At 47.3% G+C, this 27,947-nt stretch overlaps 2 protein-coding genes across 4 annotated transcripts in view; both read right to left on the bottom strand.

The window, feature by feature from the left end:
* LOC310670891 (C-type lectin domain family 2 member B-like) overlaps window positions 1-27,947 on the bottom strand; it is a 221,216-nt gene that overhangs the window by 165,347 nt on the left and 27,922 nt on the right. The gene's annotated exons all lie outside the window — the stretch shown is intronic.
* LOC310672844 (zinc finger protein RFP-like) lies at window positions 23,738-24,446 on the bottom strand (the record flags this gene model as incomplete). Its single annotated transcript, XM_083430501.1, has 1 exon — window positions 23,738-24,446. Exon 1 carries the CDS (start codon window positions 24,182-24,184, stop codon window positions 23,738-23,740), a length of 447 nt encoding a protein of 148 aa, XP_083286627.1. The 5' UTR covers window positions 24,185-24,446.

Below are 27,947 nucleotides of genomic sequence, written 5' to 3'. Positions count from 1 at the left end.
AACCTGATCTCATTTTTTGACAGAATTACAAGCCTGGTAGATGAAGGGAATGCAGTGGATGTAGCCTACCTTGATTTCAGCAAGGCATTTGACAAGGTGCCCCATGATATTCTTGTAAAGAAGCTGGTAAAATGCGGTCTTGACTATGCTACCACTCAGTGGATTTGTAACTGGCTGACTGACCGGACCCAAAGGGTGCTCATCAATGGTTCCTCTTCATCCTGGAGAAGAGTGACTAGTGGGGTGCCACAGGGTTCTGTCTTGGGCCCGGTCTTATTCAACATCTTTATCAACGACTTGGATGATGGACTCAAGGGCATCCTGATCAAATTTGCAGATGACACCAAACTGGGAGGGGTGGCTAACACCCCAGAAGACAGGATCACACTTCAAAACGACCTTGACAGATTAGAGAACTGGGCCAAAACAAACAAGATGAATTTTAACAGGGATAAATGTAAAGTATTGCACTTGGGCAAAAAAAATGAGAGGCACAAATACAAGATGGGTGACACCTGGCTTGAGAGCAGTACATGTGAAAAGGATCTAGGAGTCTTGGTTGACCACAAACTTAACATGAGCCAACAGTGTGACGCGGCAGCTAAAAAAGCCAATGCAATTCTGGGCTGCATCAATAGGAGTATAGCATCTAGATCAAGGGAAGTTATAGTGCCACTGTATTCTGCTCTGGTCAGACCTCACCTGGAGTACTGTGTCCAGTTCTGGGCACCACAGTTCAAGAAGGACACTGACAAACTAGAACGTGTACAGAGGAGGGCAACCAAAATGGTCAAAGGCCTGGAAACAATGCCTTATGAGGATCGGCTAAGGGAGCTGGGCATGTTTAGCCTGGAGAAGAGGAGGTTAAGGGGTGATATGATAGCCGTGTTCAAATATATAAAAGGATGTCACATAGAGGAGGGAGAAAGGTTGTTTTCTGCTGCTCCAGAGAAGCGGACACGGAGCAATGGATACAAACTACAAGAAAGAAGATTTCACCTAAACATTAGGAAGAACTTCCTGACAGTAAGAGCTGTTCGACAGTGGAATTTGCTGCCAAGGAGTGTGGTGGAGTCTCCTTCTTTGGAGGTCTTTAAGCAGAGGCTTGACAACCATATGTCAGGAGTGCTCTGATGGTGTTTCCTGCTTGGCAGGGGGTTGGACTCGATGGCCCTTGTGGTCTCTTCCAACTCTATGATTCTATGATTCTATGATTCTATGGTTGAACACAGCAAGGCAACTAAACTCCCACTGACAATTACGTGCCTAGGTAAAGGTAAAGGTACCCCTGACAGTTAAGTCCAGTCGCAGACGACTCTGGGGTTGTGCGCTCATCTTGCTTTACTGGCCAAGGGAGCCGGCGTTCGTCCGCAGATAGATTTTCCAGGTCATGTGGCCAGCATGACTAAGTTACTTCTGGCAAAACCAGAGCTGTGCACAGAAACATTGTTTACCTTCCCGTCGGAGCAGTACCTATTTATCTACTCGCACATGCTTTCAAACAGCTAGGTTGGCAGGAGCAGGGACCGAGCAACGGGAGCTCACCCCATCGCAGGGATTCAAATAGCCAACCTTCAGATCGGCAAGCCCAAGCGGCTCAGTGGTTTACACCAGTGCACCACCCGCGTCCCCTAATTATGTCCCTAGACACCCTCAAATCTTTTTATTTCCGAGAATGGAAATACCTATTAGCAGTACTAACTAGCATGAAATTTGGTCCCAACTTCTTACAAACCCTCAAACAAATCTACTCCCAAGCCTCAGCAAAATGCAGGACTCTAATACCATAGCAATCCAGAGAGGCTCAAAACAAGGATGCCCAGTGTCTCCCTTTCTATTTATCCTGGCTCTGGAACCTCTAGCAGTCCAAATCCAAGCAGCCACAGACATCAAGGGAGTGGAAATAAAAGGCAAAACTTATAAATTAGGGCTCTTTGCAAACGACCTGAAGGTCACAACACCAGACCCCATAAATACAGCAACCATCCTGAGCAAAGAACTCAACACATTTGCAATGGTAGCTGGCCTGCAAGTAAACTTTGCAAAATCTGAGGCTATGTGCTTCAACATTCACCCCCATATCCAATCCCCCTCACCCAATGGAAATTTATAAGATAAGACCGGACTTCTGGTCACCCATTTTTGCAAAACTGATTTCATACATTAACAGCTCAGGTTGCATACCAGAAGGGTGGAAGCTGAGAACAATTGCCCCAATATATAAAAAGGGTGAGAAGAAAAATCCTGCTAATTATAGACCCATTAGTTTGTTAGATATAGCCTCTAAACTATATGCCAGGCTCCTCCTTGGGAGACTGGAAGAATGGGCAGATACAAATAAGGCGATATATGAAGTCCAGGCAGGTTTCCAAAGAGGGAAATCCGCATTGGACCAGTGCCTTGTGATGAACTTTCTGCTATGTAAATACATCCATAATTTGAAGCAAAAACTATATGTCGCTTTTATTGATCTAAAGTCAGCTTTCGATACGGTCCCTAGACACGCATTGTGGCAGAAATTGGAAAGGACAAATATAGACCGCCGTCTATTATTTCTCATCAAAACATTATATACTGACACATCAATACAAGTAAAGGTCGATCTGGCAGGCCATCTTACTACTAGAATTAAGACCATTACTGGAGTCAAACAGGGATGCATTTTGGCGCCTTTCTTGTTTAATTTTTATTTTAATGACATGGTTAAAGAACTGGAGGGCCTACAGTTTGCCCCTGTCACAATTCTTGACCAAAAACTCTCAGTCTTAATGTATGCTGATGACCTAGTACTTGTATCTAGAACCCAGGTGGGCCTGAGACGGTTGCTTGCAAAATTAAGTTCATATTGCACGAGGAATGCTTTATCCATAAACTACGATAAGACGTAGGTCATTGTATTTGGGAAGCACCCTAAAAAGCATGTTTGGCACCTGGATCAACACATCATAAACCAAGTAAATACCGTATTTTTCGCTCCATAGGATGCACTTTTTCCCTCTTAAAAACTAAGGGGGAAAGTCTGTGCGTCCTATGGAGTGAATGCAGGGGGGGAGGCAAGCAGGAAAAGCCCCCAAGAGCCGCACACAAGCTTTGCTCTTGTGGGCTTTTCCTCAGGAGGGAGAAGGGACTGACGCGGCCAGTCAGTAACTTCTCCCTCCTCGTAGAAAAGCTTGCAGGAGCCGCGTGCTCCTTAAAGGGTGCACAGCTCCTGTGGGCTTTTGCGGGAGGTGGGGGAATTGCCATAGCCGCGAGCAGCCTCTCCAGCCGGGAGAGGCTGCGCAAGGCTAAAGAGGAAGCCAAGGTAGTGAGCGGGATGGATTGCGCTCGCTGCCTTGGCTTCTTTAGCCACTCTTCTTTAGCCGCGCTGGAGAGTTTTAGCTCCCGGCTGGAGAGGTTGCGAAGCTATGGCAGAAGCCAAGACAGCCAGTGGGATGGATCCCACTCGCTGTCTTGGCTTATTTGCTCTTTGGGGCTGGGGGGCAGATAATATTTTTTTTCTTGATTTCCCCCTCTAAAAACTAGGTGCGTCTTGTGGTCCGGTGCATCCTATAGAGCGAAAAATATGGTGCATTTAAGTATCTGGGATTGGTTTATTCAGAAACGGCATCTTGGAATATACAGCTATCCAATATTAAATTTTGTTGTTGTTGTTTAGTTGTTTAGTCGTGTCCAACTCTTCGTGACCCCATGGACCAGAGCACGCCAGGCACTTAAATTGCAAGCCTTTAAATCAGCAAAAGCTATTTTGAAATGCGCTGCTTGTAAAGGTGGAAATCTGGTTAACCCAGCTCTATCTGTGTATAAATGGGACACGGGTGGTGCTGTGTGTTAAACCACAGAGCCTAGGACTTGCTGATCAGATAAAGAGATCCCAAAAAATCTAAGAGAGTTATTCTTGTATGCAATCGCAGCGGCTCGTATACTCGTGGCCAAGGGATGGAAAGATCAAGAGGCTTCAAAAATAACAGATTGGCAAATCAAATTACAGGAATTGGTAAACTCAGAGGAAACTCAAAGCAAAAATTTGCAGAAAAATGGGATGGTTATAGAAGATATGTTCAAAAATATAATAATAGTTTTCACTCCGTGCTAGCATTCGAGTGATAAAGGAACTAAAAGGAGGTGGATAACAATTAAGGATTTATTATGTTTTCAGAATGTATTAGAAAAATTATACAGAAAGGTTTATTGTTTTGTGTACATTCAAATGTAAGATAAAACATATGCAAAGGGACTTGACAGGAAGTCAAAGTGGAAGAAAAGATTTTGGAAGATAAAAGTGGAAAAATATTTACTTTCATTATTATGATTTTGTGTGCAGGTGTGGATGTCTGCACATATGTGTGTTGTTGTATGTAATGTTTGGGAGGAAATAAGATGGTAAATAACAAATAACAAACTAAATATTGATATATGTAATTTTTATTGCTTAATTATATTTAGTGGTAGTATGGCTGTATTGTTTTTTGTAACATAAAATCATTCAATAAAATTTATTTTTTTTAAAAAAGGACTTGCTGATCAGAGGGTCGGTGGTTCGAATCCCCATGACTGGGTGAGCTCCCGTTGTTCGGTCCCTGCTCCTGCCAACCTAGCAGTTTGAAAGCACGTCAAACTGCAAGTAGATAAATAGGTACCGCTCTGGTGGGAAGGTAAACGGCGTTTCCGTGCACTGCTCTGGTTTGCCAGAAGCGGCTTAGTCATGCTGGCCACATCACCCGGAAGCTGTATGCCAGCTCCCTCGGCCAATAAAGCGAGATGAGCGCCGCAACCCCAGAGTCAGTCACGACTGGAACTAATGGTCAGGGGTCCCTTTACCTTTACCTATCTGTGTATAAAGCAAAATCAATGGCTCAGACTTTATATGGTGCAGAGGTTTGGGGTACCTCAAAAGTCTCTGGTTTGGAACCCCCACAGAATTATTTTTTAAGAGTCCTTTTAGTTTTACCCAAAGACTTGCAATCTGCCATGGAGAGCCAAATAGATAAAAGAATCCTCTGCTACTAGTTTAGAATTCAACAGATGGACAACACTAGGCTACCAAAAAAATGCCTGATTGAGCTCTCAAATGGATTACCTCTTAAAAACTGGGTACATCACGCTGCCCAACTGATGGGCAAATATGACCTCTCAGTGACCAAGATCAAAGGACTTCCCTTATATTCCCAGAAAAATATTTTCAAACAAACCATAAGGGCAGTGGCAACTAAAAATGACATAAACTCTACACATCCACATGCAGCCCATTATATTTTAAGCTTAGAGAGGCCCACGAACATACACCTTTTTTCAATGAATTGACTTTTGTACAACTTTGGAAAGCTTTTATGGAGTTATGATTAAATACAATAAACTCTGCTTATAGAGATGGGAGACACAGAGCCATACCAACAAACGAACGTGTTTGCATTAGGGGATGTCCTGAAGTGGAGGACCTTATGCATTATATCTTGCGCTGCACCTTATATAATGAAGCAAGAGAATGATTTTTAGCACCTATAATGACAAGGTCCCCTGGCCAGAACCCCTCTGACATGATTTTATATCTCCTTGCAGACACAGATAACTATGTGACCTGGCGTGTAGCACTCTTTGCAACTGCCGCTAGGAAAATTGGAGCAAATTATATAGCCAAGATAGCCACCAACTGTAAAGGAGATGAATTTATTTGACCCTATCTACATCAAGCTATATTCTATCTTTATCACCAAACTCCAAATATAATTGCACATTGTATTAATTAACATTATTTTTAAATATATTAGTGTGGGGGTGTGGAGGGCTGCTTGCATTAATTTATTTTTGGTTTGCATTTGCTCCTATTAGTTATTATTCTTAATAATCGAATTTACTACCTACACTTCTCCGTAAGATCCCAGGGTAGGGTTTTTTTAAAAAATAAAAATAAAAATTAATATTCTGTTATAAGAATTTCATTTATGAAAAATATAGAGTGAGAAAGAAAGGGAGTTGAAATGAAAAAGAAAAAAAAGTAATAAGATATACACACCAGTATATTAATATATAGTAATGTAAGAGTACAGATCTCAGGGTAGTTTACAACAAAACAAAAATACATTATTTCTTGCACCGCACAGTTAAACCTCGGCTTTGAGCGTCACGGATGCCAAAGGTTTCAGAAGATGAAGCCGGAAATCCGGAAGTGAATTTTTTCTCTCTCGAACGCGCTTAAATACTCTCGCCTCTTAATCATCCTCCTCTTCTCCCGGCTCTCCCCGCTTGCTATCTGTTGCTAGTTTAAGGAGCTTGGAAGAAGGATGCCGGCGACGCTGCTGCGACGGGCTGGCTGGGAGCGAGGCACAGGGGAAGCGCTCGCCGCCGGATTCTTCTGCCTTCTGCTGCTGGAGTGGCTTGTGCCCTGCGCGTCAGGGACTAAGGAGGAAAAAGCAGGTTGGTGCGCTCTCTCTCTCTCTCTCTCAGCCTTGCTCTCACTGCAGTGGGCGATTTGCAGGCTTGGGGGCTTGCAGGGGAGACTGGACACCCGGGCACACAGCCGCGGAAAGGCACGAAAAACAGCCTTTAGAAAGAAAACGCACTGGGTAAGCACGTGGGTGGGAAGTTACAGCTAGGTGGCTGGGAAGGGAACCAGCGCTGGACTGCAGCGGCCGAGCCTATGCGCTCCCTAGCTGCGCTCCCGAGGCGGCCATGGCACGGAGGGTGTCCTCGTGGGCTGACAAAGACGAGGGGATTAAACGCCCGGGGAGTGGAAAGAGGGAAAGAGAGAGACGGGGAAAAGTTACGCGATATTCGTTCAGCAAGATATGTAACTCAGAGTTTCTACGATCCCGAATCTCTCACTGTCTTCCCTGGCAAGTTGTCAACGTATTTTAGTGTCCAAACCAGTGCTGGACAGACGAAGAGGCCGGTGTTAAGACGGCGGGGAGTTTACCACATTACATTACATTACAGTACAGTACAGTACATGACAGTTCTCTTAAATACTTTTCCACTTCCTCAGCTGAGCATGGCATGTAGCCCAGAAAAAGCTGAGTTCACACCCCAGCTAACTCACAGTTGTTTGGCTGCCCTGGGCAAAATACGCTTTCAGGTGGAAGGTTTTTAGGGATTAAGAAACAGCAGGAATAAGAAAAACAGTTGCAGTTTACTCGTGGGTGTGTTGTGCTGAATTTATTTATTTACTTCGTAAAATTCATATACCACTGGATTGTAGAAAAAAAAGCTCCCTAAAACCTTATAAAAAAGATAGAACAATAATATTATCACTAAAAAGTTACAACCATTTAAAAGTGCAATAAGATGAGACTGGAGCAAATTAAAACTCATAAAACACCCTAAACAACTAAGTAAAGGTAAAGGTAAAGGGACCCCTGACCATTAGGTCCAGTCGTGACTGACTCTGGGGTTGTGGCGCTCATTTCGCTTTACTGGCTGAGGGAGCTGGCGTACAGCTTCTGGGTCATGTGGCCAGCTCTGGTTGTCAGGAGCAGGGACTGAGCAACGGGAGCTCACCCCATCGCAGGGATTCAAACCGCCATCGGCAAGCCCTAGGCCCTGTGGTTTAACCCACAGCACCACCCGCGTCCCTCAAGCAACCAAGTACACTTGCCTAAATATGTCTAAGTATGAATATCTTCAGAAGGTGCTGAAAAGAATACAGGGAAGCTGCCTGCCTGATATCACTAGTGCAGGGGTGGGCAAGGTTTACCTTGCCTGGGCCGGTTCACTCCAGTGGAGATCCCTCTGTGGGCTGGATTGTGCATGCACATCAGTGCGCATGCCCACATTTTTTGGCATTTGTCTCTGTGCAGATGCAATTTCCGGCATATGCACATGCGCAGGCGCAATTTTCTGTGCCATGGAAGTGAGTCCCCGTGCCGTGCTGCACTGGTTTAACACAGCGCGCGGGGACTCGCCGAGTGGGCGGCTCAGTTTGGGGACGGCTTGTGGGCTAGTTAAAGCGACCCCTGCACTAGTGTTACATAATATCCATTCTGCGTTTGGTGTGGCAGGACTTCCTTAGACTTTGGAAGTCCCTGCCTTTTGAGGGGAAGCAGATGCCTTCACTGTACACTTTGAGAACGCAACACTTTTCAGCGCCAGCTAAAAACATTCCTGATTAAACAAGCCTACCCAAATGCTTAGAATGCTGAGGTAATTTTGATATTTTGACTTTTGTATGTTTTCAAGTAATTCTTGCTTTTACCAGTTTAATCTTTTGTAAACCGCTTTGCGGGATTGTTTGTTTTTAACAATCAAGTTGTGTGTGTGTATAGGCAGGAACTTCCAACGTGTTGAAGTTGCCACGCTAAATTAAAAAATATATTAAAAAAGAAAACCTTCCTCAAAAAAGGCTGAGGCATTCCTCTTGGGAATGGTAACAACAGAAGTCCCTAAAAAACAAAAGTCTTTATTATTATATGCCACCACAGCGGCTAGATTCTTATTGACACAAAGGTGGAGAATGAGTGAGAAGGGGCGGAGGAAGGGGGTGCACTGGGGGCGCAGTTGCCCTGGGTGTCACCACTAAGGGGGTGACAAATGCCTGGCGGAACTAATCGCAGGACCTGCTGTGTGTCCAGGAGAGATGCAGTGGCTTGGGCGCCCACAGGCTCTGTGCTGCCCCAAACAGTCCGCCCGCTGCCTTGCCCTCAGCTGTAGGGTGGCTGAATGTGAGGAGGGAGGCAGACTCCTTGGAGGCCCCATGGAGCCTCCTGCCCCGGCTTGCCCCACCCCGTGGGGGTCTGGCCCCACCCACACAGGTGGTTGGCCCTGCCCCTGGGCGCAGGGCACGTGCGCCGCCTCAGGCGCCCAATCGGTTTGCTCTGCCGCTGCGAGTATGGTGCCCACTAAGGAAAAGTGGCTGTTTTAAATGCTTGAATATTCTGAATTGGCAGGCATAACAAACAGGGTAAGAGAAAAGGATGATAAAGAAAATAAGGAGGACTGGAAAATGTTTATTGAATATTTTAAGAACCAGTATAAAAAAGTAAATAGCCTAGTAGATCTTGAGTAAATCCTGCAGATTAGCAGCTAATAGAAATTAACAGAGGAAGAAATTTGAAGATTACAAATTTTGGAATATGTGATTTAGTAGAAAAGTAAAGAAACCAGGAGAAGTGTGGAAGCAGAATTGCTAGATCAGTGTTGCATTATATGCCTCAAAAGTGCTTTGTAAAATGTTGTATTCAACCCAGTAGCATGAGCGATGTGGCATTTGCCGGCGCCTGGGGCTCAGAGGGTGAACTGAACCTGCCATGCCAATGAGCATAGTCTGCCTCCCAAAGATGATGGGATCCTGTAAGCTTCCAAACTGCCTTCAGGGACTTTTTTTTGTATGGTGTAATGATATCCTGCCTCTCTTAAGATGTGAAATCTAATCTGTCTGGTTAGTTGTAGAATTCTATTAATGAGTTGCCCTCATTTTCTTCCAGGTTCCACACACTGCCCTTGTGCTAACGTCTCCATAGCAGAAGGTTCATCTGGGATGATCTTTCCTAATGTTTCCAGTTATCCCAACATTCTTTTATTTCATAACAGCAGTTCATCTGATCATGATGATGCCATTTTAGCCATAAATGGAGGAAAACTGAATCCCTACAAGAGCTCATTCAAGGAACACTTCTATCTACGGGGAAATGACCTCTTTATCAATAACACCAACAGACAACTTGCTGGAGAATACCAACTTAAAGATATTTGGGGGAAAATTTGTTTCCGAGTCTTCCTGAGCGTACCTGGTGAGGTTCTGAAGTTACTGTCAAATGGATTCACCACTGGGGTTGGGGGAAGAGGTCGGGAGAGGAGGGCTGCTTGCATGAATTTCTTTTTGGTTTGCATTTGTTCCTATCAGTTATTATTATTAATAATAGAATTTACTACCCACACTTCTCCATAAAATCTCAGGGTAGGTTTTTTTAAAAAACAAACAAACAAACAAACAATATTCTATTATAAGAATTTCATTTATTAAAAGACAGAGTGAGAAAGAAAGAAAAAGAGTTGAAAACAAAAACAAAAAAGTAACAAGGGAGTAGGAATATAGACACCTGTATAGTGATGTATGGTAAGGTAAGAGTATAGATCTCAGGGTAGTTTACAACAAAACAAAAATACATTTCTTGCATCGTATTATCATATCATGCTTCCCTACTATTTTGATAGCTACTCTTGCCCTACTTTAAATAAATGCATCTTTTTTTTATTTCTAGACCCTGGGCAGTGCCCTTCAGCTAATCTTTCCATACCAGAAGGTGCCTCTGGGACGATCATTCCTAATAAAGGTCAGCAGTTGAATTCATAGGTTTGCAAATAACTTGTGACCCACCAAGAAGAACCACAGATCACTAGCAATGTATTATGGACTGTATCCAAATACTTTTTACTCAGATAGACTCACTGAAATGAATGGACCTATGTTAATCACATCTGTTAATTTGAATGAGTCTGCTATGACTGGCATTGGAAGGCACTCTATGGTCTGGCAGGCATTTGGGGTGGTTGTCAGCTTTTGTAGGGGACGCGGGTGGCGCTGTGGTCTAAGCCACAGAGCCTGAGTCTTGCCGATCGGAAGGTTGGAAGTTTGAATCCCCACAACGGGGTGAGTTCTCGTTGTTCGGTCCAAGCTCCTGCCCACCTAGCAGTTCGAAATCACGAAGTGTAAGTAGATACATAGGTACTGCTCTGGTGGGAAGGTAAACGGCGTTTCCGTGCACTGCTCTGGTTCGCCAGAAGCAGCTTAGTCATGATGGCCACATGACCCGGAAGCTGTACGCAGGCTCCCTCGGCCAGTAAAGCGAGATGAGCGCCACAACCCCAGAGTTGTCCATGACTGGACCTAACGGTCAGGGGTCCCTTTACCTTTACCTTTAATAGCCAGGGTGGGTATGTGGTCAGAATGTCACACTAGAACTGAGGAAATCAAGGTACAAATCCCTGCTCAGGCATGAAGATCATTGTGTGATCCTTAAAAAGGTAAAGGTAAAGGTACCCCTGACTGTGAGGTCCAGTCGTGACCGATTCTAGGGTTGCGCGCTCATCTCGCTCTATAGGCCGGGAGCCGGCGCATGTCCGCAGACAGCATCGTGCTTGTCCGCAGACAGCTTCCGGGTTATGTGGCCAGCATGACTAAGCCGCTTCTGGCGAGCCAGCACCAGCGCAGCACATGGAAATGCCGTTTACCTTCCCGCCGGAGCGGTCCCTATTTATCTACTTGCACTTTTGAGGTGCTTTCGAACTGCTAGGTGGGCAGGAGCAGGGACCGAACAATGGGAGCTCACCCCGTCACGGGGATTCGAACCGCTGACCTTGTGATCAGCAAGTCCTAGGCTCTGTGGTTTAACCCACAGGGCCACCCGCGTCCCGTGTGATCCTGAGCTAGTCACTAACTCTTCAGCCCACCTCACATTGTTGTAGAAATAATAAAATGGATCGTGGAGGGAGGCATGCTTGCTCCCTTATGCTCCATCTGTAACCGAGACCTGAGTGGGGCAACAAGGAGAGGTTGCCTCTCACACTTATTCCCTTCTTGGTTTTCAGTGCAGCATTAGAGTAGACCTGGAGGATCAGGGTGGGGGAGTTGCTGTAGTCCATAGAAATCCAATCTTCCTCTCAAGGCTTCCAGCTTGCTGAACCCAATAGCTGAGGGCAATGAAGCAAGCTGGAAGATGGCAATAATGCAAGTGGGTGAAGACTCCCAATAAATACAACCAAACTCAATTGTGTGCTCACTGTCAAGCCTATTTTGTGGTGGTAAAGGCAATGAAAAAGACCTCCTTCTCTTCTTCAGTTGTGTCCTTGATGTCTAGCACACCTTATTAGGCAGTGTGAGACCTTTTTATATACTGGCCCAAAGGAATTGGTGGATCCCCCAGTAGTTTTATCAGTAATATTGAGGATACAATCACTTTCAGGGACCCAGAGTCTGCTATTGTAGCAAGTCACTTTGAGGTGTCCAGGCAGTATTCTGGCCAGGTGTTAATGGGCGATTCCCTATTGATAAGGCTCAAGGATGTGGATAAGGTGCTTGGATAGTCACAAGGTGGCTACAACGCTTCATGGCTCATCATATCTGACAGGGATGGGACACTAGTGATGCCAAGGAAGTAAACAAATGCCTCTCAAAGGAGAGACCACTCCTTAAGAAACCCTCCCTGAGCTCAGAAGATCTGAATCATTATAGCCTGCTTGCAAATGTCTCTTCCTTGGCAAGGTTTTTGAGCAGGCGGTTCCTGAACTCCAGACTACTTGGATGAGATTAATTTTGTACTCAGGCCCATTTCTGGCCCTGAGATGACCTTGGTTGCCCTGTATGCAGGAGACACTGGTGGGAAGGAGCTTAGCATTCCACTGGGCCTCCTTGCCAGTGCCGGATTTGTGGGAATGTTCTGGGGTGCAGGAGAGGATATATTGACTAATTATATCCTGATCCAACTTGTGCTAACAAGTTCCCAAAATATCAGCAGAGTTTATACACATTCCCCTTTAAGTTCGCAACGGTAACGCTTGCACAGGTTCGCTAGAACCTCTATAATAATTACTCTGGTAATTTCCCCTTTTGTTCCCTCTTAAAATACAAGACACGACACAGTCTTCATAAAAGTTCATAAAAGTGAGTTTACTCGCGTTCTGTTCACAATGTGATCCCAGAAGGCAGACAGCTTTAAAAAGGTTACATACATTCAGAATCTATCTTGTAGCAAGATAGTCCTTATCTCCTCTCTTGGCTGGGAGCCAAGAGAGCATCCTTAGATGTTTCCTCATCGAAGGAAGATGGCAGAGAGAGAGAGATGGCTGCCTGCCCTGTGCTTTTATCATTTACTGCACAGGTGAGGCCACACCCACCTCTGGTCACATGCGGAGGAAGTCCGTCCCCAGGAAGTTTACCTGCTTGCTAGACAGACATCCCTCCCCATGTTCTAACATGTACACTCTAGGAATGTTGTCATTGACTGCTCCTGTGTTTACATCCCACAGGATTTACGTATAAGCTAAACAAGCTATAGCTTAGGGCCCCACTCTCTTGGGGCCCCCCAAAAAACTTAAAGAAAATAATACCTGGATGTACCTTTCCAACATATAAGATAAAAAACAAATAAAATAAAACCTACATACAGCAACAGTGTTTTGGGTTGTGTAGGGACCTATTAGGCCCATAAATTACCATATAGCATATATTCAACACAAAAAAGCAGCGACAATTTGTTGTTGACAAAGGACAGCTAGACATATAAAGGGCCCCATTACCTGCAGTAGCTTCGGGCCTCATCAAACCTAAATCCGGCCCTGCTCCTGGCACCAGCATCTGTCTTACTTAAGCTTACTTCACAGGGTGAGGTGAGAAGTCAGCCCTATTTGTAATATGTTTGTGTATTTTTTATTGCATTTTTACTTTAGCTGTAAATCCTTTGGGGGCTTGTTGTCATGGGAAGTGATATATAAACCTAAACCTAAACTGTCAGGGAACTGCCGTCAGCTCAGAGGCGAGAGGTGGAAGGGCAGTTGTGTTATAGGGAACCTCTGAAAATCTTGCGAAGCAGTTTCTCCTCTGGTGAGGAGGAAAGCCCTGCCTCCAGTGGAGAAGAGGTGGTGGGACCAGGGGATGCTAGGGAGAGCCTCAACACTCAGCCTGAGCAAAGCGGAGGTGAGGGAAGTACCCCTTTGCCAGTGCCCACTCTGCGCAGTAGTCTTAGGCGCAGGGAAGGGATAAGAAGGTTGGGGGTCACGCGACTGTTATGCTGGGGGAGGTACAAGGACCACTCACTCCCAGAGTCTGCTAGCGACTGAGCCAGACATGAACTTGCGACGCTCTTCACTGTAAATAGTTTGCACTAATAATAAGGATGAGATGGTTAGACAGTGTTCTCGAAGCTACAAACATGAATCTGACCAAACTGCGGGTAGCAGTGGAAGACAGGAGTGCCTGGCGTGCTCTGGTCCATGGGGTCACGAAGAGTCGGACATGACTGAACGACTAAACAACAACAACAACAACAATAAAGCTGGAAAAGACAGGTCAGAGTCTTGCCTGTTTGCTCTCGAGCAACCACCACAAAACCTGACACTAACCTTTGAAGGAGAGGCATGCTATAAAGGCAACGCAAAATAAATAATAGACACATACCAGTAGACATTAAAACAGATTTGTTGTGCCTCCTGCCATAATGGCTGAAAGCTCAGCTGGTAGAGCATGAGACTCTTGATCTCGGGGTCATGGATTGAAGCTCCACGTTGGGCAAAAGACTCCTACATTGCACGAGGTTGGACTAGATGACCCCCGTGTTCCCTTCCAACTCTACAGATCTATGATTTTAAGGCACATAGGTCTGGTTCTATCTAGTCTTCTTGGTGGGGTGGAATAATGCCGCACATAGCTCTTTCCATGGTACAGCTGCACTTAAAAGGTGTCAGAAGCATGACCACTGACTTTTTCTATTTTCCAGTTTCAGGACGCAGACATTATGGCCTTTACGGCGTACTAGGGCTTGCCTTCATTTTGGGGCTCTGTTTCACAGTGTGTATATGTTGGAAATCGAAAAGGAGAGACAACGACACTGCTCAACTTGCTGGTGGCTTGGCAAATGGAACTCTGCCTTCTGGGTCACCAGAGGTGCAAGAAAGCAGCGCAGACCCACCCAGGAGAGAAAGTGGGAACTCTTTTCCTCATGAATGCAACCCTGAAACAAATGCCTTTCTGCCTTGAAGGACTGCTCCTGCTGCTGCTGCACTGTGAGTTGGGAAGGCCGTTCCCTCCTCAGGCTGATTCCACCTGGCCCTGGGGGCGGGGCCCAGACTGACTCACCACCGCCACAGCTTAAGAGGCCTCATGAGGCACTGGGACACCGCTGCTGTTGCTGCACTGTGAGTTGGGAAGGCCGCTCCCTCCTCAGGCTGATTCCACCTGGCCCAGGGGGCGGGGCCCAGACTCACCTCCGCTATAGTTTTAAGGACACTGGTGCTGCTGCAGCAAATGTTAAAAATGTTTTTATATATTTTAAAGTATGTTAAAGGGGTTTTTACTTTTTACTTTGTTGTACAACCATGTACGGTGGTTTTTATTGATGTATGTTTATTTTGTTCCGTTTTATTTTGGTTTGGGGTTGAATATTGAGTGGGGTGGGGATTGGTTTTGTTTGGTACAATTGTTTTTAGTTTGGTTTGCTTTCTACTTTGTAAATGGAGGCTAGTATGAGGCTTGGGATTGCTACCGTGGAGGGGCGAGGGAGGTATGGCGGTGGGGGCAGATGTCATAGGCGAAGGGGATCGAGATACGGATATGCTCGTACCCCTTCCAATCTGCGCCACATCCCGAGGGACGAGGGTAGGGTGAGCAAGGATTACTCACCTCCATCGCTGGTGTTGTGCAATGGCAGGTCTATAGGCAACAAAACCGCCACCCTGCGAGATTTCTTCATCTCGCAGGGGGTCGACCTGGCTTGTGTGACAGAGACCTGGGTGCGCGAAGGGGATACTGTTACCTTATGAGAGATGGCGCCCCCAGGTTTCTCCGTCCTCCACTTGTCGTGGACTGTGGGCCGGCATTATTAATCCAGGAAGATTGTTCTTTCAGGGCTCTACCATCGCCATCGATCCCCGGCATTGAATGTGTTGGCCTAGTGTGGGGCTCCGAGGTGAGCTTGGCTGTCTGGCTGGTGTACCGACCACCTAGCGCACCAGCAGCCACCCTGTCAGGCCTGCTGGAGGCGGTGGGGTGGCCGGCTGGGCCTTGGAGTTCCCTAACTTATTGGTATTGGGGGACTTCAACATCCACGCTGATGCCACTCCCTCCTCACAGGCTCTGGACCTGGTGTCTTCCATGGCGACACTAGGGCTCTCCCAGTTTGTTTCGGGCCCCACACATCAAGCAGGCCACACGCTGGATTTGATCTTTGGCGTTGGTATAGATGTGATCGTGTTTCCTTCAATGAAGGTGCCATGGTCTGATCACTACGCTCTGAAAGCCAGGATTGACGTTCCACCCCCACCCTGCTTAGGTGGCGAGCCGATTTGGGCTCGCCCGCAGAGGCTGATGGACCCTGATAGATTCCGTCAGGCCTTGTGGGACCTTGTCCCCCCGGCGACTCATTGACTGAGCTTGTTGAGGGCTGGAATATCCAGCTCCTAGCAGCCATCGATGAGATCGCACCTAGGCGCCCTCTGCGACCCCTCAGAAACCGGGCTCCCTAGTTTACCGAGGAGCTTTGGAAAATGAAGCGGGACCTCAAACAGCTAGAGCGAGTATGGCGAGGTGCCCGTGACGGAGCCTCAAGAACATCTTATAGGGTTTTTATGAAAACCTACGAGATGGCAGTGAAGGCCGCTAAGAAGTCCTACTTCTCAGCCTCCATTGCATCCACTAGGTCTCGCCCGGCGCAATTATTTAGTATAATTAGGTCTTTAACGTCCCTTGAAGGACAGCCAAATTTAAATAACAATTTGACACACAGCTGTGAGGCATTTACGAGCTTTTTTGCGGAGAAGGTCCTATTGCTCCGCCATGACCTCCCTGCCAATTTGGATACAATAAGGGAACTGGAGGCCCCTCGACTGCCCTCGGGTCCAGTATTGGACCACTTTGACCGGATATCCCCAGCCGATGTGGACAGAGTCCTCCGAGCTGGAAAGCCCACCACCTGTCCTCTTGACCCATGCCCGTCTTGGCTGATTAGAGCGTGTCCAGACGAGGTGCGGGCCCCCCTGGGTGATATCATCAATTTGTCCCTTGGCACCGGGATATTCCCAGGGGAACTGAAGGAGGCAGTGGTGCGCCCGCTCTTAAAGAAAACATCATTAGATCCCTTAGATCTATCCAATTACCGCCCGGTTTCGAATCTTCCATTCCTGGGTAAGGTGATTGAGAGAGCGGTTGCTGAACAGCTTGGTAGGTTTCTGGATGAAACATCGGCTCTCGATCCATTCCAGTCCGGCTTCCGCGCTGGTCATGGGACTGAAACGGCTCTGGTCGCCCTAACAGATGATCTCTGCAGGCAGCTGGATCGAGGCGGGTCGGGGCTGCTGATTCTTCTAGACCTGTCAGCAGCCTTTGACATGGTCGATCACGAACTCCTGGACCACTGCCTTGCCGACGTGGGGATCCAGGGCACAGTCCTTCAATGGCTGCGCTCGTTTCTCTCTGGTTGGGGACAGAGGGTGGCGCTTGGGGGGGAATTGTCATCGCGCCACTCCCTGGTGTGTGGAGTACCTCAGGGTGCGATTCTCTCTCCGATGCTTTTTAACATCTTTATGCGCCCCCTCGACCATCTTGTCTGGAGTTTGAGGCTGGGTTGCCATCAGTATGCCGATGACACCCAACTCTATCTGTTGATGGATGGCCATCCTGACTCGGCCCCAGATACACTGACCAGATGTCTGGAAGCTGTGGCTGGATGGTTACGTGGGAGCCGGTTGAAGTTAAATCCTTTGAAGACAGAGGTCCTCTGGCTGGGACGGGGCGATATGGGATTGAGGGGGCAACTCCCATCTCTTGCGGGGGTGCAACTAGTGCCAGCATCGTCCGTTAAGAGTTTGGGTGTAATCTTCGATACCTCCCTCTCTATGGAGGCGCAAATTACAGCTATAACAAAGGCGGCATTTTTTCATCTCCACCAAGCTAAGCAGTTGGCTCCTTATCTCTCTCGCCCTGACCTAGCCACTGTGATCCACGCGACGGTCACCTCCAGACTGGATTATTGTAACTTGCTCTACATGGGGCTGCCCTTGAGACTGACCCAGAAACTCCAGCGGGTGCAGAATGCCGCAGCGAGACTCCTTTTGGGGTCGTCGCTGCGAGATCACATTCATCCGGTACTATACCAGCTGCACTGGCTCCCGGTGGAGTACAGGATCAGGTTTAAGGTGCTGGTTTTAACCTTTAAAGCCCTATACGGCCTAGGACCCTCGTACCTATGGGACCGCCTCTCCTGGTATGTCCCACAGAAGAACTTACGGTCTGCAAATAAAAATATCCTGAAGATCCCAGGCCTCAGAGCGGTTAGGCTGGCCTCAACTAGAGCCAGGGTCTTCTCGGCCGCAGCTCCAATCTGGTGGAATGCTCTGTCACAAGAGACTAGGGCCCTGCAGGACCTGACATCTTTCCGCAGGGCCTGTAAGACAGAGCTGTTCCACCAGGCCTTTGGTCAGGGCGCAGCCTGACCCCCTCCTCTGGCAATCTGCACAGAATCTTGCTTAATGGTTGCCATCAATTTGATTTTAATTAATTTTTATAATGACATGTTTTTAGAATGTTGGATTATTTTGATTGTTGTTAGCCACCCTGAGCCCAGCTTTGGCTGGGGAGGGCGGGGTATAAATAAAATTTATTATTATTATTATTATTATTATTATTATTATTCTAGCCATATGCTTTATAAGATGGTGGCCACGTGCAATGCACATCCTCTGATACCCCCCACCCCCATGAAACCTTCACACGCCCTCCTGCCCGTACCATTTTTTTAAAAACCAAGTGGCTTTGAAGTCTATTTTCTTGTGAATTGCACAAAACGATGGGAAGCAGTTCGAGGGCATCAGCTCTGTTGAAAGTCCAGCATTTGAGTTCAGTTCCCCCAAGCAAGGAAGCCTCACGCTCTCCCGTTGGAGGAGACCCTGGTGTCAACTCTGGCAGAGCTTGCTCCTATGAAGATTGCCCACTCTGGGATCCCATAGCTACTTCTCCCCTGGCCTCCTCTCTGGCCCAAGTAGGACCAATTCAGCCAGCTAGCCCTGGGAATTATCTAATTGATTTTTGATTTTTATTGTTATGCATGTTTTCATACTGTATTTTCTGCTGCTTTTATAGTTAAGTGTTTTCATAGAATCATAGAATCATAGAGTTGGAAGAGACCACAAGGGCCATCGAGTCCAACCCCCTGCCAAGCAGGAAACACCATCAGAGCACTCCTGACATATGGTTGTCAAGCCTCTGCTTAAAGACCTCCAAAGGAGACTCCACCACACTCCTTGGCAGCAAATTCCACTGTCAAACAGCTCTTACTGTCAGGAAGTTCTTCCTAATGTTTAGGTGGAATCTTCTTTCTTGTAGTTTGGATCCATTGCTCCGTGTCCGCTTCTCTGGAGCAGCAGAAAACAACCTTTCTCCCTCCTCTATGTGACATCCTTTTATATATTTGAACATGGCTATCATATCACCCCTTAACCTCCTCTTCTCCAGGCTAAACATGCCCAGCTCCCTTAGCCGTTCCTCATAAGGCATCGTTTCCAGGCCTTTGACCATTTTGGTTGCCCTCCTCTGGACACGTTCCAGTTTGTCAATGTCCTTCTTGAACTGTGGTGCCCAGAACTGGACACAGTACTCCAGGTGAGGTCTGACCAGAGCAGAATACAGTGGCACTATAACTTCCCTTGATCTAGATGCTATACTCCTATTGATGCAGCCCAGAATTGCATTGGCTTTTTTAGCTGCCGCGTCAACACTGTTGGCTCATGTCAAGTTTGTGGTCAACCAAGACTCCTAGATCCTTTTCACATGTACTGCTCTCAAGCCAGGTGTCACCCATCTTGTATTTGTGCCTCTCATTTTTTTTGCCCAAGTGCAATACTTTACATTTCTCCCTGTTAAAATTCATCTTGTTTGTTTTGGCCCAGTTCTCTAATCTGTCAAGGTCATTTTGAAGTGTTTTAAATTTGTTGTTAGCTGCCCTGAGCCCAGTTTTTGAACTGGGAAGGGCGGGGTATAAATAATTTATTATTAATTATTATTATTATTATTATTATTATTATTATTATTATTATTATTAAATCAATAAGTAACCATACATAAATAATCATAAAAATGTATACCCCACCACTGAGAGCATTCCATTATAACTCTCCAGCCTCCCAGAATTTTGACAGCTCTTGTTGGAAATCAAGCCTTTATCAGGAGAAACTGGCAACTCTCCCAGGCACCCGGCTTGGTCTCCTGTTGTGCGATGCAGCAGCACAAAAAAGATAATCCAGGCTGCATCAACAGAAGTATAGTGTCCAGGTCAAGGGAAGTAATAGTATCACTCTATTCTGACTTGGTCGGACCACACCTGGAATACGGGTCCAGTTCTGGGCGCCACAATTTAAGAAGAATATTGACAAGCTGGAGCGTGTGCAGAGGAGGGCAGCCAAGATGGTCAAGGGTCTGGAAACCAAACCTTATGAGGAATGGTTGAAGGAGCCGGGTATGTTTAGCGTGGATAAGAGGAGAATGAGAGATGATAGCCATCTTCAAATATCTCAGGGGCTGTCACATGGAAGAGGGAGGAAGCTTGTTTTCTCCTGCTCTGGACGGCAGGGCTGGAACCAAGGGCTTTTGCAAGAAAGGAGATTCAAATTAAATATCAAGAAGAACTGTCGGACAGTAAGAGCTGTTCGAGAGTGGAATGATTTGAATTCCCTCGGGAGGTTGTGGACTCCCCTTACTTGGAGGTTTTAAAGCAGAGGTTGGATGTCATCTAGCTGAGATTCAACTGTCATCAAGCTGAGATTCTTGCTTTGCAGGGTGGTGGACTAGATGACTCTAGAGGTCCCTTCCAACTCTACAATTCAATGATTCGATGATCTGGGAGACCACAGGTTGCCCATCCCTGTCTTAAACTATTGATCTTAATGGAACCTACTTCGAAAGTCATTCTGCAGGCTGTAACCCTATGTTTACTTTACAGCGGGGAGCAAGTCCCGTTGATACCAACGGCTCTTCTATCCCATACATAAATGTGTGCCTTGAATGGGGCTGTCAAAACGGCTAAGTCACCAATGGAGAGGCAGGCATTGTAGCCGGATCTGGGCCATACGAACCCAAAAGTGATCCCTCCCGCCCCCCGCCCCCAGATGAAAGGGACTTGCTCCTAGGTTCACGAGCTTCTTTCGATCCTCGGGACCGACCGATTCATTTGCAGGAGGATAATGACCCTCCCCGCACCAGCAGCGGCAGGTGCCTACCGATGCATTCCCACCCCACACTTTAGAGTCGCGGCGCTGTGTCCCGGACAATCCTTCCGAGAAATGTGGCAATAAATAAAGATCCGGAGCAACTCGGCGCTGGAGGCGGGAGGTGCGGAGGGGGGGGGTCGGAGGATGGAGCGGAGACTTTGATGCGCCTTTGAAGCCGACGCAACCCCGCACCCCACCCCCAGTGGCTCCGCGGGGAGAGGAAGAGCACTCGGCGTTGCAGAATCCGACCGCCCCTGCAGGCGATGTGGGAGGGAGGGAGGGAGCGCGCGAGCGCCGAGCTCTGCCTGGGATTGTAAGGACTTTATCCTCAGATGACTCCGCGGCCGCCTCCGCCTCCCTGCCGCCGGCTGCGCTTTCCTTCTCTCTGCTCTCTCTCCCAGGGCGCTTGCTAAGATGATTTTATAAAACCCGGTTCAGTGGTTATTGGTGTATCTTGTTAAAGGAGGGAGAGGAAGGGTTTTTAAAGGAAATATTTCTCTCTCTCCCACCCCTCTCAAGTCAAATCACCTGCTTCACCTCCTCCACATGTTTCAAACTCTCCCCCACCCCCCAAAAAATATACCCCTCCGTTCAAGACTGCTTCAAACGTCAGAGAGACCGGTGGCACGGTGCGTTCCAGGTTCAATTCCCGGCACCTCCAGTTAGGGCTGGGAGAGCCCCCCGTTTGAACCCGTGGATTGCCGCTGCCAGTCCGTGTGGGCACTGCGGGCTGGATGGACCAGTGGTTTGACTCAGTATAAGGGGGCTTCTCCTGCAACCCCGTGCCTCCCGCTGCTGCGGAATCGAAATGCTTTCTCCCGCGCGCGGTCACTTTTTCTCCAGGTTCAGACTCTTTGCGTAAAGAGAACCCGCGCAGACCCACGCTTCTGTGCCTATTCCTACGGGGCAAAATCCACCAGTGGCGTAGCGTGGGGGGTGCAGGGGGGCCGGCCGCACCGGGCGCAACATCTGGGGGTTAGGGTTAGGGGGCGCAAATCCACGGGTTAGGGGGCGCAAATTACTTGCCTTGCCCCGGGTGCTGACAACCCACGCTACGCCACTGCGCCTCCCCGCCGGCTGCAAGAGTTTGTGACACTGGAAAACGAGTCTCAAAATGCAGGCAGCTGCTGGTTGATTGACAAACACGCTTTCAGATTCCAAAGAGCAGCACTTCACAGCACAAACGACAATATTGAGCTAATTGGGAATGCCGGGTTTGCAATTCTGCCGTCTGGCCCAACGAATTCTGCGATGGTGCTTATGTCTGACTGTATAGTTCCATCGTTTAAAAGCAAATAAAGAAACTTACAGGATCCCTCCCTTTTCTGGAGTACAGTGCTACCTCGGGTTAAGTACTTAATTCGTTCTGGAGGTCCGTTCTTAACCTGAAACTGTTCTTAACCTGAAGCACCACTTTAGCTAATGGAGCCTCCCACTGCTGCCGCGCCGCCGGAGCACGATTTCTGTTCTCAACCTGAAGCAAAGTTCTTAACCTGAAGCACTATTTCTGAGTTAGTGGAGTCTATAACCTGAAGCGTATGTAACCTGAAGAGTATGTAACCCGAGGTACCGCTGTATTGCAAGATTGTCTGATTTTTTTAAAACAAAAAGGTCTTTTGTTAAGGCTCCATCTATTTTGCAAACCTGAGACTGTTCTTATTCACTCCACCCAAACCCTAAGATCCTAGGGAGCGTTACAACAATATAAAATTCAATCCTGAAAACAAATTACTATCACGGAATAGGGTGGGTTCTAAAAACGTCTCTCTCGGGCGTCAAATCCAGTCTTACACGAACTACCAACGCATGAACTACCGATTTGATTCAATATTTGCATTCCCCTTTTCCAACCCCAAATCTGAGCTCAAAGTGGCTCATAATAACAAGTGCATTTTAAAAAAGTAACAAACGTTGCAATACCTGGAATCAGGTTAAAGCACAACAGCAGAATAATCAGGCCTAATAAGCAAACTCATCAAACCATTAATACAATCCAGTACAAATCCATAGGGATTCAAAATCTCAGGAATGGCTGCGGATGAATGATCGCTCTCACTTTTCTTCCAGGATCCAGGCGGCGGCTTTTTTTTTGGTAAGGTACGGTGTGCTTTTAATGACTCAGTGCTGAGCGGATACTTTTTCAGATACTTTTTATTGGGGGGGGGGGGGGGAGAGAGAGAGGAGGTTCACTCTGCCGTTGTATCTGCCGTTTGAGACCACGTTTGCGAAGGGAAAGCTAAGAACTGTTTAAAATGTTACAGTTGAAAGTTTCTTTGTTTCCTAGCCACACTGCCGCTTTTCTAATACGGTATGGAAAACAACACAACTGGCCTGTGATCAGCTGAATGAAGTATCCGAAAGTCACCTCGAATGGGTGGACAGGCGACCCCCTTCCCTTTCACCTGCCCCCCCCCATGACTTTAATATTGCCAGGCAGATGATACAGAAGCAGGATACAGAAGCAGGATTAGTCGCAACAACAGGGTAAAGAACAGCTTCTATCCGTGGGCTGCTAGGCTGCTGAATGAAAAGATCACAACAGGGCAACGGACTTTTGGGTTTGGTGGGTGCGCGTCAGTAAACGAGGGGAATTAAGACTAAGAGAGCTGAGTGGGGGGTGCTCGTGTAATCTCCCTGTATACAAGTTGCACAAGTGACAATAAAGTATTTCAAAAGGAAGCACCGCACAAACAAAAATAGACAAACACCCCCGCCAACTTCACCGCAGTGGCGTAGCGTGGGGGGTGCAGGGGGGGCCGGCCGCACCCGGCGCAACATCTGGGGGTTAGGGTTAGGGGGCGCAAATTACTTGCCTTGCCCCGGGTGCTGACAGCCCACGCTACGCCACTGCACAGCAGGGATTTCTTACCTGCTGGGTCACCTCTTCTATGGGAATCACCCGGTGGTCCCGGTGCTCTTTGGATTTGTCGCACACCACGCAGATGGGGACCCGATCCTCCTTGCAGAAGAGCTTCAGGGGCTCCCGGTGCTTCTGGCACAAACCCCCCTCCTTGGCTTCTGCCGCGCTCCCTTCTTCCTCCAGCTTCCGGAGTATTTCTGTCATGCTGGCCAGCTGCCAGTTGGGCCGGGGGCTTTCTCGAGGGACGGCTTCCCTACACTGGGGGCAAGAGAGGCTTTTGCCCCCCTCCTCGCAGCACTGGGCCAGGCAGCCCTGGCAGAAATTGTGCCCGCAGTCGAGGATCACCGGGTCCTTGAAGAACTCCAGGCAGATGGAGCAAGTCGCTTCCAGGCACAGCGCCTGGATGGGATCCCCGGGGTGGTCCATGGCTGCCTCGCCCGGGAGCAGAAGAAGGACAGTTCTCGCTTCTGATCGCAAGTGCAATGACTTTGCAGTGCGTTTCCCGGAATCTCCTCCGGGACTGGCTGAGCGAGGAGCGGCAATGGCCCGAGGGGTGTGCCTTAGCCGGATGTTTTTGCTGCTGTCAGATGGGTGGCCTGGGCTAAGAGGGAGGGGTAGATCTTTTTCCTCCAGAAACAGCCATTATCTTTTCTTAGGTTCCTTTGAACTAGGAGTGGCTCCCGGGAATATTTCCTGCCACCCACCCACCAGTTCCCAGCAATTAATTTATTTATTTGCGGGGGGGGGGGGGCGACAGATGGGGATGTACATTATATCCCCTCCCCGCCCAGCTGATCTGCTGCGATCCCCAAGGAGCTGTGTGCACGTGTTTGTGTGTTCGTCAGTATATATCAGTGGCCTAGCGTTGGGGGTGCAGGGGGGGCCGGCCACACCGGGCGCAACATCTGGGGGTTAGGGGGCACAAATCCACGGGTTAGGGGGTGCAAATTACTTGCCTTGCCCCGGGTGCTGACAACCCACGCTACGCCACTGCTTCACCGTCTCTTTCTTCACCACACAAAAGCAACAAATAAAATCAGTGGGTAAAAGAAAAGGAAAACAAGGGGGGGGGGCATACCAAATAAAACAGTACCCCCCATCTCAATAAGACAATTCACAAACAGGCTAGAATCTGACACACACAACCAGCACGATGGTGGTGCCAGAGCATGCCAAAACCCATATCCCTATCCCAACAAACTAATAACGTTGTTAACAACACTGACAACATTGCGTTCCCTTCATCTACCAGGCTTGTGATTCTGTCAAAAAACGAGATCAGGTTAGTCTGACATGACTTATTTTTCAGAAATCCATGCTGACTATTGGTGATCACAGCAATAAGTTTACTGGGTTAATATTCTCTTGTCTCTGTTGTTAAGTCCCGCTAAGTGGCGAAGTGGTGTCGTGAAACCTGAAGTGCGGCAGCTCATCGTGACAGTTTCCATAGCCGCCTCCCCGCCCGCTGCAAGAGTTTGTGACACTGGAAAACGAATCCCAAAATGCAGGCAGCTGCTGGTTGATTGACAAACACACTTTCACACTCCAAAGAGCAGCACTTCACAGCACAAACGACAATATTGAGCTAATTGGGAATGCCGTGTTTGCAATTCTGCCGTCTGGCCCAACGAATTCTGCGATGGTGCTTATGTCTGACTGTATAGTTCCATCGTTTAAAAGCAAATAAAGAAACTTACAGGATCCCTCCCTTTTCTGGAGTACAGTGCTACCTCGGGTTAAGTACTTAATTCGTTCCGGAGGTCCGTACTTAACCTGAAACTGTTCTTAACCTGAAGCACCACTTTAGCTAATGGAGCCTCCCGCTGCTGCCGCGCCGCCGGAGCACGATTTCTGTTCTCAACCTGAAGCAAAGTTCTTAACCTGAAGCACTATTTCTGAGTTAGTGGAGTCTGTAACCTGAAGCGTATGTAACCTGAAGAGTATGTAACCCGAGGTACCACTGTATTGCAAGATTCTCTGATTTTTTTAAAACAAAAAGGTCCAGGTTATATTTCGCCAGACTGAAGATCTTTCGTTAAGGCTCCATCTATGATGATAATAATGAAAATAAATATTTTCCCCCTTATATCTTACAAAATCTTTTCTTCATTTTTGAATTCCTGTCAAGTCCCTTCGCATATGTTTTATCTTACAATTGAACGTACACAAAACAATAAACCTTTCTATATAAATTTTCCAATACATCCAGAAAACATAATAAATCCTTAATTGTTATCCGCCTCCTTTTACTTCCTTTGTCACTCAAACGCTAGCACGGAGTCAAAACGATTATTTTATTTTTGAACGTATCTTCTATAACCACCCCATTTCCCCCAAATTTTTGCTTTGAGTTTCCTCCGAGTTTGCTAGTCAATTGAGCCATCTCCACAAATTCCTGTAATTTAATTTGCCAATCTGTTATCGAAAAATAACAGACCGGCATGTGAGATTCTATGTTAGCGTGGAAATCTGGGTTCACGTCCCAGCTCAGTCGTAGAATTACGACCGGCAATAGTCAGAGCAGGCGTTTGGCATGCAAAATCAGGGACCCTCATCCTCTCTGAGCTGCTTCCAACAAATCAAAACGAATTAAACCCCAAACCAACCTTTTCTTAAAAGAGATGGATCAGCAAAGCTTCCAGGATTAGTCACCTCGCCACACTTCACATCCCATTGTGGTTAGTCATAAAGCCCTTCTTACAAATATTGCAACAGGTTTATGATCTGGTGAAGTACAATAACAACCTTGCAAAATATACAGTTTATATTTATTTTATTTTCCCTTCTACACGGGTTCTGTTTCTCTCTCTTTTATTTACGTCTGGCCATGTTTAAGGCACATATAATTGTGTATTTTTTGAACGTTCAGTAAAGGGGGGGGGGAGCCATTCTGCCTTCAGATACTTTTTATTGGGGGGGGGGGAGAGAGGAGGTTCACTCTGCCGTTGTATCTGCCGTTTGAGACCACGTTTGCGAAGGGAAAGCTAAGAACTGTTTAAAATGTTACAGTTGAAAGTTTCTTTGTTTCCTAGCCACACTGCCGCTTTTCTAATACGGTATGGAAAACAACACAACTGGCATGAGATCAGCTGAATGAAGTATCTGGAAATCACCTCGAACGGATGGATTGGTCACCCCCTTCCCTTTCACCTGTCCCCCCCCCCCATGACTTTAATATTGCCAGCATCACCACTATCCCCCCCTACTCTGCCCCTCCATAGAGACCCTCCCAATCCCACTCCAATCCCAGCCCAGATGACATCAATTCACCCTCTCCACTCCCCAATCACTCCAACAACCCCCCCTCAGCCCCCCCCAAGGACTCTACTCATAGCACGTTGCCTCAGGAGACTGAGGAAAATTCTCAGGGATGATTCACACCCTGGCCGGCACTTTCTTGATCTCCTGCCCTCAGGCAGAAGATAGAGAAGCAGGATTAATCGCACCAACAGGGTAAAGAACAGCTTCTATCCGTGGGCTGCTAGGCTGCTGAATGAAAAGATCGCAACAGGGCAACGGACTTTTGGGTTTGGTGGGTGCGCGTCAGTAAACGAGGGGAATTAAGACTAAGAGAGCTGAGTGGGGGGTGCTCGTGTAATCTCCCTGTATACAAGTTGCACAAGTGACAATAAAGTATTTCAAAAGGAAGCACCGCACAAACAAAAATAGACAAACCCCCGCCAACCTCACCGTCTCTTTCTTCACCACACAAAAGCAACAAATAAAATCAGTGGGTAAAAGAAAAGGAAAACAAAGGGGGGGGACCCATACCAACTAAAACAGTACCCCCCATCTCAATAAGACAATTCACAAACAGGCTAGAATCTGACACACACAACCATCACAATGGTGGTGCCAAAACCCATATCCCTACCCCAACAAACTAATAACGTTGTTAACAACACTGACAACATTGCTTATAAACCTTACACCCAATATTAGCATCACGAAGGTGCTTCACACGTCTCACTGACCATTCCCTATCACAAACGACAGAGCGAATGGCAAGGTCTCCCATGCCAGCTGAGACCCAGGACTAACTGGCTGGAGGCCAGATGGTCCAAATTACCCCAAACACCTATATAGGCTACTTTCTATAATCTACCCCTACTCTTTAACCCAAATCTAATTCTAACCCAGCCATCATACTTTATTCCAGTGCAACAAAATAGGTTTGATAGACAATACA

The sequence above is a fragment of the Podarcis tiliguerta genome, assembly GCF_965153285.1.
Source record: "Podarcis tiliguerta genome assembly, chromosome: 2".
NCBI lineage: Eukaryota > Metazoa > Chordata > Lepidosauria > Squamata > Lacertidae > Podarcis > Podarcis tiliguerta.
The sequence above is the reverse complement of the archived record's forward strand: the minus strand, read 5'-3'. Positions and strand labels throughout refer to the sequence as shown.